This window comes from Carcharodon carcharias, chromosome 16 (genome assembly GCF_017639515.1).
Source record: "Carcharodon carcharias isolate sCarCar2 chromosome 16, sCarCar2.pri, whole genome shotgun sequence".
Taxonomy (NCBI): domain Eukaryota; kingdom Metazoa; phylum Chordata; class Chondrichthyes; order Lamniformes; family Lamnidae; genus Carcharodon; species Carcharodon carcharias.
The window spans coordinates 19499344-19514279 of record NC_054482.1 but is presented as its reverse complement, the minus strand read 5'-3'; the positions used below and the strand labels follow the sequence as shown (position 1 = coordinate 19514279).

The following is a 14936-nucleotide window of genomic DNA, read 5'->3' as shown; positions in this document are numbered from 1 at the left end:
TTCCTCTTTTTATGGCTGGTACAGACATGATGGGCTGAATGGCCTCTTTCTGTGTCGTAACTTCTCTGTGGTTCTATGGTTCTACTAGTGTCTATTTCTTCTCAAAAGTGTAGGCGATAAATATTGATTTCCCTCAGCTAAAACAGTTATATTTTTCTGTCCTAGAAAGAAGTATTTAATACAATTTTCTTTAACACAAAGGGGACAGTGTTTCAGCTGTTTTCTAGTCCATGTTTGCATGGCATTACAATATATCTTTATCAGCTTCTCAGTGGCTACCCATTCTTTGTTTTGAGTGATTACTGCAGGATTATTGTGTAATTACACATCAGTCCTCCAGTCACTAGCTGCAGTTGGGAGAAGACGTTTAAGGCAGCAGTTATAAATGTTTTATTCATCTAAATGTTCTCGTTTGAAGTGTTTTCTTTGGGGAATTCCAACTTCTGCAGATTTCCAAATAAGAAGCAGAATCATCAGCCAGAGGTAATATTCTGACATGTCTCATGGCTTATTTACAGCCTCACACAACATATTAAATAAATTCAACCAAACTGCTTTCACCAAAAGCCGATTGGCAAGGTAACTCAGTCACTAACTGAAAACGGCTGAGCTCAATTAAGAATATCTTGACAGTCTCCTCAGTGGCTTCATGAATAAATTCACTATTGGGTATGGTATGGAGCCATTTAGATGAGGTTGAAATCCCACTCGATACACAGTTAGCTGATTTCAATCAGGAAAGTAGCAGGAATACGACAAATGGTTACAATCAAGTCAGGAAAGGCAGATAATTCAGAGATTCTGCTTTGGTTTTAATCTGGGTGTCACTGGAAAGGCTAACGTTTATTGCCTACCCCTAATTACCCTGCAGAAGCTGGTGGTGAGCAAGCTACTTGAGCGACAGTTGTGCTTCCATTGATAATTGCCTCGCAGTCCCAATCCAGGGTTTAAGTGCAAGGAATGAAGCTGACGCTCCGGGCAAAATTTTCCATGCCCGGCTTCCCTTCCTGGCACCGGACGTCAGGAACTTCATTTTAATATATCTGCATATCATTATAAGCGCTGCTCGCCGGAAATCATCACCACCCGCACCACCCCCTCCCCCAACACCACTCCCCACCACGCTGGATTGCCTGGCCATGTGTTTCACAACAGCATATATAAGATGTGCACTTGGCGAGCTGCACTCTGAGGGGAACTCGGAGGTGAGTGCACAGCAACGTTTTGCAGCGCTCGCCAGGGTCGACCGTTTGACTTCAAGGTTGAGGCACCGCACATTCAGGTGAGGGCGCAGGCAAATCACTTCTTCCCGGCTGGCTGACAGTGCGATGCTGGGGCAAGGGCCGTGCTGTGGTTGGGATGATCTGTGTGTGGGGCAAACGCACAAATCCACAAATGCATCCATGAGGGCGCCATTTTCACTAAGGCACACAACTTTGTGCATTTCGCCTGGGATCAGGAAAGCCAGGAAGCAAGAGCGCTGGGATTTGCCCATGTTTCATGTTTCCCACAGGTGCAGGGTGACATCAACCGCACTCATGTGGCATTCAGATCTCCATGGCAACAAGCGGTCAACTGCAAGAACTTGCGCTTGCTGAATGTTCAGCTGGTGTGGTGTATTCACTACAAACTTATCCTGCAGGTCTATGCACAGATCCCAGGGAGTGCCCACGATTCCTACATTCTCAGTAGGTCTCAAATCCCTGGTGTCTTCCAGGGTCCAAAGAGGCTGCAGGATTGGCTCCTCTGGGACAAGGGCTACCCACAGAGGACGTGGTTCCTGACACCCATGCGGCAGCTTCCAAGTGCATCAGAGAGGAGGTACAATGAGGCTCATGCTGCAACTCGCACTTTGGTGGAAAAAGCCATTGGAATGTTGAAAATGAAGTTCTAGTGCCTGGACTGGTCTGGTGGAGCCCTGCAATATAGCCCACAGAGGGTGTCCCACATTGCCGTCGCCTGCTGTGCCCTTCACAGCACAGCTGGCACTGCAAAGTGGAGGGGAGCTGGATGAGGAGGAGATGGAGGATGTTGACGGGGATAAGGGTGAGGAGGTCCTCGAAGGTAATGATCACCGCAATGAGGGCATCATACTGGCCAGGCAAGGCAGGTGTGCTTGGAAGGCCCTAATAGCTGCTAGTGTTGTGGAGGATGATGACAACATGCAGTGTGGAGACTTTATAGATCCTCACATTGCATCTGAATGTTTGACTCCTGTCTGGCTGATGGCAGCGCACATCCCCTCTGTGATAAGGCTCCTGTCATGGAGACACAGCAGATGCCCATAGTCCCTACAATCCAGGAGGATGATGACGACATGCAGTGGAGCCACTCCATAGAACCTCACATAGATTATGTGAACGTCTGACTCCTGTCTGGCTGATGGCATCTCGCTTGCACTCTGTGAACAGGGTCATATCATGGAGTTGCAGCGGGGAAACCTGCTCCTGACCCTATGGTAGCCTTCGTGAGCTGAACCCTTCAGGACCACATGTCACCAGACACAGATGCTGATGAGATGGGGGCCAGTCACCCCTCAAAGGTGCTGGGGCTGCACAGAGAGAATGACGGAACTCTCTGCTGCTGGCCCAAGGCATTCTAGCAGCAATGATAAGCCCCATCGAGGTGAGGCATGACTGATTTGTCCAGTGACTGTGAAGGCGCACCATCAGTGTGCTGGGAAGGTTACACAAAGCACAGCGTAGAGGCCCTGGACTGAGACAGCTGCCTTCACATTGTGCAATTTCAAAAAGCTTCCTGACCCTGCCGCTATGTCTTGATGCTCCTCCAACATCCACAGTGGAGGTGGAGGCAGCCTGCTAACTGTAACGCCCTGTCTGTGATGACCTTGGCAGGCGTCCTCCTGAGGGCCGAAACCTGGAGGGCCCTGGCCTGCTTTTGGAGTCCTGCAGTGTGGCAGTGGCTCCTCCCTCGGCCTGTGGATCTGGAGCTGCTGGGGTCACAGGGAGAGGATTCAGGTGGACTGGGCTCTCCCCGAGTCATCTGGGTGGATGGTGGTGTGCACCTGCTGATCCTCCTTCCTATGGGTACCTGAGGGCCCCTGGCTGACTCCTTGAGGAGAAGGGGAAGCTGGAGTGAGATTGAGCTGCACCGCACCCCTCTCATTCTGGCACTGTTGGAGGCCGCACAGATGTCCTGGACCAAAGTTTCCATGGTGGCCATCATCCTGCCAATGTTGACCTTGATGCATTGGCATGACGGTACGATTGCCCCTGACTGACGGCAGACGGACTCCTCCATCGTTCCTTGCAAACTGAGGAGTGCAGTGGACATCCCTTTCTGCTTTTCCTGTGATTGTCACTGCAGCTCCAACAGCTGATTGAGGACCGAGTCCAGCGGTTCATCATCTGACTCAGACACAGCAGACCCCTTGCCTCCAGCAGTCCTCCAAGTGCAGGTGACCTTGTGTTCCCTGCCTCCACCTGCTGTGGAACAGATTTTGTGCTGTGTTCACCAGATAGGGAACTTGAGCCTGCTATTTATGTAGGTCATACTGAGGTGTGGGTCAGTGCACTGGTGGAGGGAGTGGGTGAGCGCTGTGACAGGCCTTTGAGGGTGCTGTCCTCAGGGCCCTCATTCAAGGTGCAACCGGTGCTAGAGTCAAAGCCAAGGTTGCCTGAGGGTGGCATGGCCAATGCGCCTATGAGAGAAAGTGGAGATTATTAGTGTCTGGCCACTGCAGTACACAGAACAGTGGACTCATAGTTGAGTTGCCAGAGGGATGATCTGGTTTGTGATTCTCACTTGGATGCTTGGCGCCGACCTCACCATCGCTGCACGAATGGTCCAAGTCCTCTCTGGCCAGCTCTAATGTGCGGTCTTCAAAGGGAGGGAGGACTATGATGTCTGACATTCTACCCCTGGCCTGGGACCTCTCCCTTGTGCTGCATAAAGACAGATGGTGCAAGAGTGAACAAGACACATGCCCGGCCAAATGAGAAGAATGCCAGGCGTGTGTGTGTGCGTGCTTGCGTGTGCATGTGTGTGTTGGGTGAAGCTATGGACAGGATGAGAGGTGATCTTCAGAGGAGATGAGGCCAGATGGAGAAGTGAGGGTGTGTGTGAGAGAGTGGTGTGAGAGAGTAAGTGGTGATGTCCTTTGAGCTCGCAGTGAGTGAGGTGCCAGTGAATGTGTGATGGCCTGGTGAGCGTGTGAGATTAGAGTGATTAGATGGTTGACTTAGCCTGGTGGAATGGATGAAATCATTCATCATTTCCACATTGGATGGTCAACCTCTTGGAACGGTATTGGTGCTGACCACCGCTGCCATCGCCTCTCAAGCCAGATTGGCGATGTTGCCACCCCTACTGCAGCCAGAGCGGGGGTAGAGGACATCACAGTGGCTCTCCATCATGTCCAAAAGGCATTCCAGGGACGCATCACTGTATTGGAGCGGGGGGGGTGGCCGGGGGGGGTGGTGCGGTGGGGGCGGGGGGGGGTGTGGTCTGCAGTCTTCTTGCCTTTTGGGGCCATGTCTTCTGTGTTGCAGTCCTGGGCTGAAAACACTGAGGGGTGTGCTCATGGCCGCACTTTAAATATGGCACCTGGCGTGAGGAAGTGGCAAGGTGACAATGTGGCAGGCATATCGGAGGCTGCCTGCCAGCGTCCCAGCGTGTTTTCCAGGAATGCAGGATTAATGAGGTGTGTTTAATGAATGATCAATGGGACGAAATGGCCCGAAAAGTCGCCATTACGGCCAATGGATAAAATGTCCTTTTTCCCACCCGCTACCGCACTTAGTGCAAATCTGGGACAATTCCACCTCCAGTGCAGTATTGAGGAAGTGCTGCACTGTCAGAGGTGCTGCCTTTGGATGAGGTGAACTGAAGCCCTGCCTATCTGCTCAGGTGGAAGCAAAAAGATCTCATGGCACTATTTCAAAAAAGCGAAGAGAAGAGTTATCTCTGGTGTCCTGGCCAACATGTATCCCTCAATCAACACTGAATCTAGCCATTATCACACTGGTGTTTGTGGGAGCAAGCTATGTGCAAATTAACTGTCATACCTCTGACATTATAACAGCATCTACATTTCAAAAGTTTTTCATTGAGTGTAAAGCACTTTGCGATGTCTGCTGGTAATGAAAAGTGCTGTATCAATACAAATCTGTTTTTCTCTTTGACAGTTGAGTGACTTGCTGGGTCATTTCAGAAGGGAATTAAGAGTCAGCCACATTGCTGTGGGTGTAGAGTCACATGTAGGCCAGACCAGGTAGGAATGGCAGATTTCCTTCCTTAAAGGACATTAGTGAATCAGGTGACTTTTTACAACATGGGCAGTAACAGGGTCACCATTACCGATACTAGAAATATTAATTCCAAATGTATTTAATTAACTGCATTTCAATTCCTCAGCTGCTGTGGTAGGAATTCAATGGGTGTTTCTAGATCATTAGTTTTGGCCTCTAAATTACTAATCTAGTCATATAGCCACTATACTACCATTGCTACTACTTTTGCTGATTATCCAGTGACGTGCTCAACGTGCTTGAAATGAGAGCAAGCTTCAGCTTAGCTCTGATAATGGCAAGGGCAAAAGCACTTGTCAATGTTAGGGTTCACACATCAAGGACGTTTGGCTAAAACACAGGATGATTTATACAGAATAAGTCAATACCTTCACACCTGAGGAAACTGACAGCCTTAACTAGATACATTGATAATGTTGCATTGTTACTGTGATTATATATTAGAAAACCAATGGATGACATATGAAGAGACAGACAATTCTGGAATATGAAGATCTGGTGCGGAATCATCCCAGATTCGCACTAAGTGCAGTAGCGGGGGAGAAGGACCTCCGGCTGCAATGGCGGCTTTTCGAGCTATTCCATTCCCTTCCTGGCACATCCTGCCTCATTAATAATCTGTTGCCGGGAAACACACTAGGTTGCTTGTGGGGCAGCCTCTGATTCACCTGCCCCGATGTCACCGCAGACCTTCAGTAAAGTGGATGCCATATTTATAGGGCGTCCCAGCACAGAGCTGGCACTCTTCAAGGGATATGAAGCTGCTGGGAACTGATGGCTGTCAAAGGGAGGAAACGTGCTGCCCCAAAATTTAGCAACGCCTCCCTCAAGCACCCACTGGACGCAGTAGAGGCTCGCCGTGAAGTTCCCTACCCCACTCCAGGCGAAGACCAGCAAGCAAGGTTACCAATCCAGCATGGGAGGCTGTGGCAGAGATGGTCAGCACCAATGCCCTGCACAAGAGGACAGCCACCCAGTGCTGAAAGAGGATGAATGGTTTCTTCTGTTCCGCCAGGGTAAGTCACACATCTCATCACTCTCAACTCACACTCACAAACACATCACACATCCACAGGTATCTCACACCTAAAGGGACAACAGCATCAACACTCACACGCACTCACAGTCTCATATCCTCTGGAGCTCAAGTCCTCATCCCATCCATGGCTCTGCTCACCATACAAACATTCCATGTAATGCCATGTGTCCTGCCCACACTCTCTCCATCTGTTTTCATGCAGGAGAAGCTGGCTCATAACAGCAGGAAGAGGTCCCAGACTGGGGGCCCACATTAGACCCCACAATCATTTTGAGGAGTGTGCCACTGTGCTGACTGATGCCGATGTGTACCCTGCCTGCGGCGATGGTAAGGTTGACAGCGAACACCCTTGAGAGGATCCTGCACCACATAATCCCTTTCTCAACGCAACTGTGCGTGCTCTCTCTCCTGCTTTTGACTCTGCTGCCATGCACTAATTATCTCTACTTTGGTTCACAGGGAGCCCTGCCAAGTGACCGAAACCCTCAGCCAGCCAGACCCTCAGCTCCATCCAGGTCCTCACTTCCAGCCAATGGACACCTCCTCCATTGAAGAGCTGGAAATAAGCAGCCTGGAAGACTCATCACAGTGCTTACCCACACCTTGTACCAGCGCAGAGAGACACACCTCGGTAGGACCTTGATCGAGAGCAGGCCTGAATTCACAATCTGATGGTCACACATCTGTAGGAGGAGGAGGCAGATTCAGCCAAGCTCCCCGGCACTCTGAGGACTGCTGGGGAAGAGGCATCTATGAGGCCTGAGTCGGGCCTCTGGATTCAGCCTTTCAATTCATAGTGGAGAGTTAGCAGAAGGCAGGGAACATCATGCAGAGATGTTGGAAGCGCTCAACAGAGTGGCACATGAGTCAGAAGAGTGCATTTGTCTGCTCTCTGATGAAGGTGTACCCACATACGAGCACATTGAGGTCAACATGGGAAGGATGGCAGATGCCAAGGAGACCCTGGCGCAGCAGAATGCAGAGATGTGTACAGGCCTGCACTCCATTGCGGGAGCCATGGGTGAGTTCCTGCAGCGGCAACACGAGAGGGAAACAGGGCACCTCGATGTCCTTTCAGGTGCTCCTTCCCCTCAAGGAGTCAGGCTGGGGCCCTTGGGCACCCAAAGTGAGGAGGAGAGATAGCTTAACACCCCAGGGTCATCCACTCAGGAATCTCAGAGGATGTCCTCTCCCTCCGAGTCCCCTTTGCCTATGACCCCCTCAACCTCAACCTCTGTCACCGCAGAGGGAGCAGCTGGCCAAAGGAGGACAGCCAAAGCAAGCCAGGGCCCTCAAGGCCTCGGATCTCCAGAGGATCCACAACAAAGTCATCAGAGGCAACAGGGCCTACCATTGCACAGGCTGAGTCCACCCCTACTGTGGGTGTCAGGGCAGCACCTAGAAAAAGTGGTAGGCCTAGAAAACTTAAGAATTTCTGATCACAAGTGGTTGCATGGGTGAACACCATTTGTCACTTTATAATCTGAAAATATATTCACTCTCACTGAGTAATGTGTAATGTTGTCTTTCAGCTTCATTTACAGGCTTCACAAGTCCTCCCCCTCCCCCCCTGTGCATCCCATCCCTGCCCCCCACACCCCCATTCGTAGTTCAGCTGCACGCAACCAGACTGCGAGTGATCCTGGAGGGAGGTGTCTGTGTGGCAGAGCCTTTCAGAGGCTCATGCTAGCACTCTCCCATGCTCGCCGAGCCTTCCTCCATCACACTCATCTCAATGTCCTGGGCATTTTTAATGCTGCCTGCTGGGGTTCTCTTTCAGTTGTCCACCTGAGCTGACCTGCATCTCTGCCCACCCACTGACCACACTCCCATGCGGCACCTGTGCCCATCCAACACGAGGCTCCGCTCACTTCCAATTTGAGAAAAATGGTAGTTGTCACGTTTTGACTCATCTGCCCTCTCCTTTCCCCTCCCCCAATCACTGTTGACCCCTCGTGGCATTAACTTCCACCACCCCACTGTCACCTACCAACCAGAACCTTTTTCTTTCCCAGTATCCAGGTAAATGTGCACGTTCCCCATCTTCCCGAGAATCCCATCCCCAATCCACATTGACCTCCCTGACCTCTTCCTTCCACCTCCAGTTCCTTGCCTGCTCTGAGTCCACATCAACCACCCTTGCCATGCCTTCTACCGCTCCCATTGCACCCTCACCCTCCCACCATTCCAGCTCACTCTGCCCCCTCTCATACTCACCATTCCCTTCCACCACACCCACCCTCAGTTCGCACTCCAGGGGGCAGTCATTGACTCCACAAATCCCTCCCTTACACTTTCACCTGGATATCACATACACCCTCCCACCCCCTTACTCCCTCTTCCTCTTCCACACTCTCTCCTTCCACTAGACTCCTTCACTCCTTCCTCCTCCTGGATTCCTTCCCATACGCCTACCTCCCCAGTTGCTACCTTTTCTCCCATTATACCCTCCCCCCTTGTACTTGCCCCCCTCCCAGCCTCACCCCCAACACCTTTTTCCTTCCTTCCCAACCTCACCCTACCCTGACACCTATGTTTCCCTTCCTCCCCCTGATATACCTTCGTCTCCCAGTCAAAGCTAGACCTTCTTCTCCCAGCCCCCAACCCCCACCCCAGTACACCCCAGTACACTTTTCTCTCCCACTCACAGCTGGACCTTTCTTCCCTCTCCCACCTCCCACCCCTTTGATGATAATCTGTAGCAGCCCACGGCCAAGGCCATGATGTCCCGAAGTAGGCCCCAGGCATCAACGAAGACCTCCCACCTTCTGTGAGCTGGTTGAGCCATGTCCATGGGGATCCATATGTTCCTTCAGGGTCCGGTAGCTGTAGGGCTCCAGTATCTTCTACTCCTTGGGTATCTGCGATGTGAGCAAGGCCCTAACGGTAAGTCACGACTTCTGTAAATCACACTTGTCAAGACATGTTCTGGGTTGACGTGTTTTCCCACCGACGTAGGCAGTAAATTTGGGAGAATGATTCCAGCGGGCAGGCAAGATGATGATATGTAAATGCATTGAAATTAGGTTCCCGATGTTGGATGGCAGGAAAGGTGACCCACCACTGACAATTGGAAGATTGCAAACTGGTTTCACAATGGCATAAAACCTATTTTTGGCTTTCTCACCATATCATCCACTCACGCCCGACGCCTATAGGGACAGGAAATTCCAGTCCTAGACTTTCATCTCAAAAGTATTCACAGCTGTCTTAAATTTGCCACCAATCAAAAACATATAATTCCATTAATTTGTAGAATCTTAATACTTCCATTAACTTTGTTAAAGCCAAGGTCAATTCTGCATTGTGGCATTATGTCTTTCAGTTTAATATAGTATGTCAACAGCATTCAGCTTCCAGGATGATGTGCTTGGCACATTTGGCTCTTTTCAACTTATAGGCAGCAGTCGAGCCCTTCATGCTTAAGTCTATGGTTGGGGTTTTCCGGTGAGACCTGCTGTGAGGGATGCGGTGGGCCAGCCATAAGTCCATTGGCTTTCAGCAGGGCCAGAAGATCCCAGCAGAGGGGTGGGGGGAGTGGGGGGGGTAGTGCAGAGAATTCTGGACAGGGTTAATGTAAAACCAAATGATAGTTCAAGAAACAATTCTATATTTTTCTATACTATACTGGTTCTGACCTTTCGGACATACTGCATCAATCTCTTACAGTCCTTTTCTTTCCTAATTCACATTTGCTCGAGTGCAACCTGCACTGCCAAATGAACTGCTGAGGTGGTGAAGGTGAAATTGCCCCCACCATTTCAAGGCTAAGTTGTAACACTTGAACACCACTATGTAAACTTGTCTTGCTTCTCCACACATCTGCGTCGAAATAATTTCTGACATATGCTCCTTGACTTCTTTTAAAACTGAAAGCCAGAATCCAGGAGAGGTCCTTTCCATTAAAATTAAGCATCAACGTAAACAATCTGACACAAGCTTTTACAAGCTCTATATCCTCTTATCCAAATACATCAAGACTTATCCTTGAATGGTTTGGTTGCTTGTTTTCATTGTTAATGAATGTGGCTCTGTAAACTCTACTGCAAAGAAAATGTTCTTATTTCATTAGTTCTTGCTTGATCAGGGTCTTCTGGAGACAACAGTTCACTGGGTTCCAAAATGCTTTCCAGAAAAATTTTGAAACTTACCTCATAATTGCAAGCTGGAACTTTTCTTCTGACTCATACCTGTCACTGGGCTGATAACCAGCCTGATTTTCAGCAAAACGGATTAACTAATCCTCACTTTGACTTTCACCTTAATTTTGGAACATTTTATTTGCATTTAAGGCTTCAATCTCAAATGCAGTTGTGGACTTGCAACAAATAAACAGACAAATGTACAAATGCAGAAACATTTAACTATTTAAAACCCAATAATAGATCAGAATATGAAAACATTAAAAAAATAAGCTTAAGCCATAGAAGAATTAAGATAGAAAATTGAAAACGCATCTGTTACTTGGCTGGGATTTAAAAAAGACAGGCTCAACTCCTAACCTTCGCTCTACCAAAGATTTACCACCTGTTTTCAGGCACATTCAAACTAAGCACATCTGCTGACAAATTTTCTGTCATTCATGCTTTACCATCAAAAATACAACTGTGTTTTTTGTTGTTCAGTAGGCAGTGGAGGAGGTTTTAAAAAAAATGAAAGAGGCATTAACTGCTGCAGCAAATTTCCTTACCCGTCCAACCCAGCAGGATCAGAATTAGCATTTGCCCAAACATTAATATGTGCTTGACCTCAGAGTATCTGCTAAAGTCAGTTGAGTGAGAAATGGATGTACAAAAAGTTTACGTTGTCACTGATCTGGTGGGATTGCTGGAAGATCGGAAAATTATCCACGGCGTCAATCCAAGCCTTTCAGAAGTAACAAGTCCCAATTCCATCAGTCCATTAATTTTTCAACTGCAATTATCTCCCAAAAATTATGATTTTGACTTACCAATTATGCAAACATTTGTTAAACATAAATACTCTGCTGTCAACCATTCAAGATGAGAGAATACAGTTACTTAATACAAGTTGTGTATTCCAGTGAAACTGTGCACATTCCTACTCATCACCGTAGGTCAGAGTATTCTGTTACCCATTTCAAGAAAGATTTGGACATCCATTTTTTTGACAGAACATATGCCTTGCTACCCACCATTGTACATCAATAGAGAATGCTTAATATAAGTAATCTAACATCTATCCATATTTGTGAACCCATCAATAGAGACTAAGATACTGGGCTTTCCATTACTATAAGCATAAGGAAACATTGATAACTATGCTGTTAATGATCAACAGAAATTTTTCAAATCAATAATACAATAGCAGAATATATTTATGTTCATTCCCTCAGTGTTACCCTTTACTGAAAATTGCTTCAACTATAAGGACTGCACGATTTGCCACTTTCCAAGTACTTTGAATTTATCCATTATATGATTGTTGATAAACTTTGCAAGCACAACTTCCCCAAACATTATCCTTGCAATATCAAGGCTGTTCTGGAAAAGCAATTGACCAATTTCTATCCTCCAATGAAGACAGAGCTAACAACATAACTCATTCGCCTCAGCTCAGAACTACAGAGACATAGATATTTAAGTTCAAGAAAGTTGACAAAGAAGGTTAAAAGTAATTTAAAATAAATAATCAAAATGGAAGAAAATGTGAAAACAGAGCAACTGACCATCACAGAAATGTGAAGGATTCGGAGTTCCTCCTCAGCAGAATCAGTCTGAGAGTAGATGGTTGGGATAAGGCCTGGTAAACGATGGGCTATGTTCTGATGGTGGACATGAAAAAGCAAGGTTCCATTTTCTAGCCACTGCTGCCTCCAGCGAACAAGGGGGATCTCTTCTGCAGAGCCAGATATTTCTGTGAAAAGCAAATGCATTGATTTGGAATTTCATCGAAGAAAGTGAAAATCTCAAAGCATGCTGAAAGCAATTTCAAATTTAATAATATAACAACACTTCAGCTAATACAATAATGTATAATCTGTCCCCTGTACTAGTGGTAACTTATTTATTGATTCAAACAAAAGGGAAGCTGGAAGCATCTCTGAACTTCAATTAAAGTTCAATCAAAAAGAAGTGAAAGATATTGAACTTTCAAATTACAGACTAGATGAGCTTGGAATTAATGGGAGCTCACATACTTCATTCAGCTCCTTGTCAAACCAAATCATGAAATAATAAAGTCTGGTTCGATTATCATGAATAATACTCCTATAATAGCAAGAAATATTTAATCATGACAAAAATTCTCATTGTAATAAGTAGAACGTTAGCCGTGCACCCAAATCCATCAAATGAATTACATCTTTAAGGCATGTGGATCGACTTACCAATACTAATTTTTCTTCATTACGACAAGCTCCTTTAGTTTCTCTCTACATTGAGGACAGTGTAGGCAGAATCATGTGGCAATAGGATATATGTGTGAGTTGGGACCATTTCCAGGTCCCTATCCCACAGGGATCAGGGGTGAGTCAGGAGGGTGAATCCTCTGAAAGTCAGCTAATTATGTTACTGCCTCTACATTCACCATCTAGTTAAGTCCTGGCAGTACTGTGCTTTTTGCACACTTGGCCATGCAGTGTACAAAGGAAGCATTGGCAGTACAGCCACCTGTGGATGACATGAGGATGGCAGCATGAGAGCAAAAGTATGTGAAGTGTTCTTTGGTGCAATACCATCTCAGCTGCTGAGGTTGACTCTAACATCCATGAAAATGTTGTCATCCACCTTACAGGAAAAGAGAGTGCACATTGCCCAGGAGAGGCGGGTAATGTGCGGTAGAATGGTCCACGTTGTTGACCTGGTGCAATGGAAGAGAAGGCCCTTGTGATTGCAGGACACGTAACAGGGCATGCTGCAGCAAAGGAAGAAACGGGGGTTCAACTGAGAGAAGATGAAAACCTTATGCATGAAAAATGGCACACTTATGGAGCCTATTTAGCATATTTAATCTTATTTGCAGGCTTTGGTAATTGAGACAATTATGGAACTGTGAAGTGGAAGGGAAGCAAAGATTCACATTCATTAACGTGTGTTTTCTTAACACCTCAGGACCAATGCTAGAGGAAAACAGGAGGTGGCAGAGGAGCAAGCATACAACTTAAAGGAGAATGGACACTTGAAGGATGCAGCATCACGCAACCCAAGTGCACCATCCACCACCACTGACGCCGACAACTCAAAATGACATGCACCGCACGTGGAAAGTATGTCACAGGGTGAGGGGCACAGCAAATGGGAACAGGTGATTGAGAGGAGGTTGGTGGCAGTCTCCGTCAGAGGATGCAGGATAGCACCGGCCATGCTCAGGTCACCAGAAATGAACAGCTTTGGTGACTTTTCACAAAGTGGGCAATGGATTAGGAAGCACTGGGCTAGTCAATTGTTTTTCGATAAATCAAACTTTACCAGATCCATGAATCAAAGTGGGGTCGTGGAGCAGAACAGGACAAGGTGTGGACATCTGGCAGACTTCCCTGAGGCTGTGCATGTTCTTGGGGAAAATATGGCAGAGTCCATCCATGCTATAAGTCTTGCCATTATCTCCATCAGACAAGTGCGTGTTTAACTACATTTGAAGAGTGGCAACCCTTACTGAGACTTATATAAGGCAGGCTAACAACTCGATGTGGAAGTGGTGAGATGGCATTCACAATCAGAAGTTTTGAGAGTACCATTGCAGTCACAGCATGCAAATGCACGCAAGTGCTGGCAGGTGCCCTCCTGTTCCTGCACAACACCCAAGTGCAGTTGTGCCATGAAAGGGCTGAGGCAGGCAGGCCTACGGGGAACAGGGTTATTCCTCACAACACCCTATGTTTGGTCCTCTGACTTCTCTGCCAGAGACACATGCACTAATTCCTGTCTCCATCACCAAACTTGCTCCTACGTATATGCAGGTTGGGCAGTCTGCAGCTAAGCCTTCATGGCAACCCAGAGGATGCAACCATGGTGGTCTCTTTTGGCACATCAAAGGAAAGAGCAGGCTGCCTCCACGTCCTGATATTCAGGATATTATTCCTATCCTGTTTCACACATATTTCTTTTTTATTTGTTCTTTCATGTGGGCATCTCAAGCAAAGCCAGCATTTATTGCTCATCCCCTTGTACTGAATAGCTTGCTCGGCCATTTCAGAGGGCAGTTCAGAGTCAACCACATTGCAGTGGGGTCTGGAGTCACATGTTGGCCAGACTGGGTAAGGACAGCAGATTTCCTTCCCTTACAGACATTATTGGATCAGATGGGTTTTTACAGCAATTTATGATAGTTATCATGGTCACCGTTAGTGAGACTAGCTTTCAATTCCAGATTTATTAACTGAATTTAAATTCCACCCGTGGCCATGGTGAGATTTGAATTCATTACACTGCGCTACCATCTCTACTACTGCTACCCATTCTACTGCTTTCCATTTCTAAAGCTTATTAGAAGCCAAAATTGATTATGAACAACACTCTGAGACACTAGTAATGGAAGTGACTGTCCAAACTTATTACATGAGGTCTCAGAAAAATTTATAACAGTGCAGCCATGGGAACATCCAAAGAACTCTGGGATGACAGATAGAAAAAGGTGTAAAATAAAGGTCTATTTTCTCCTCGTAC

General features: G+C 47.2%; 1 protein-coding gene across 1 annotated transcript in view; it reads right to left on the bottom strand.

Annotated features, from left to right (window-relative positions):
• The window catches only part of astn1 (astrotactin 1), a 2752121-nt gene that overhangs the window by 2266865 nt on the left and 470320 nt on the right, over positions 1 to 14936 (bottom strand). Inside the window, exon 2 of the mRNA XM_041207794.1 lies at positions 11999 to 12186. Within this exon, the coding sequence (XP_041063728.1) occupies positions 11999 to 12186 (188 nt within the window). The remainder of the gene's footprint in view (positions 1 to 11998; positions 12187 to 14936) is intronic.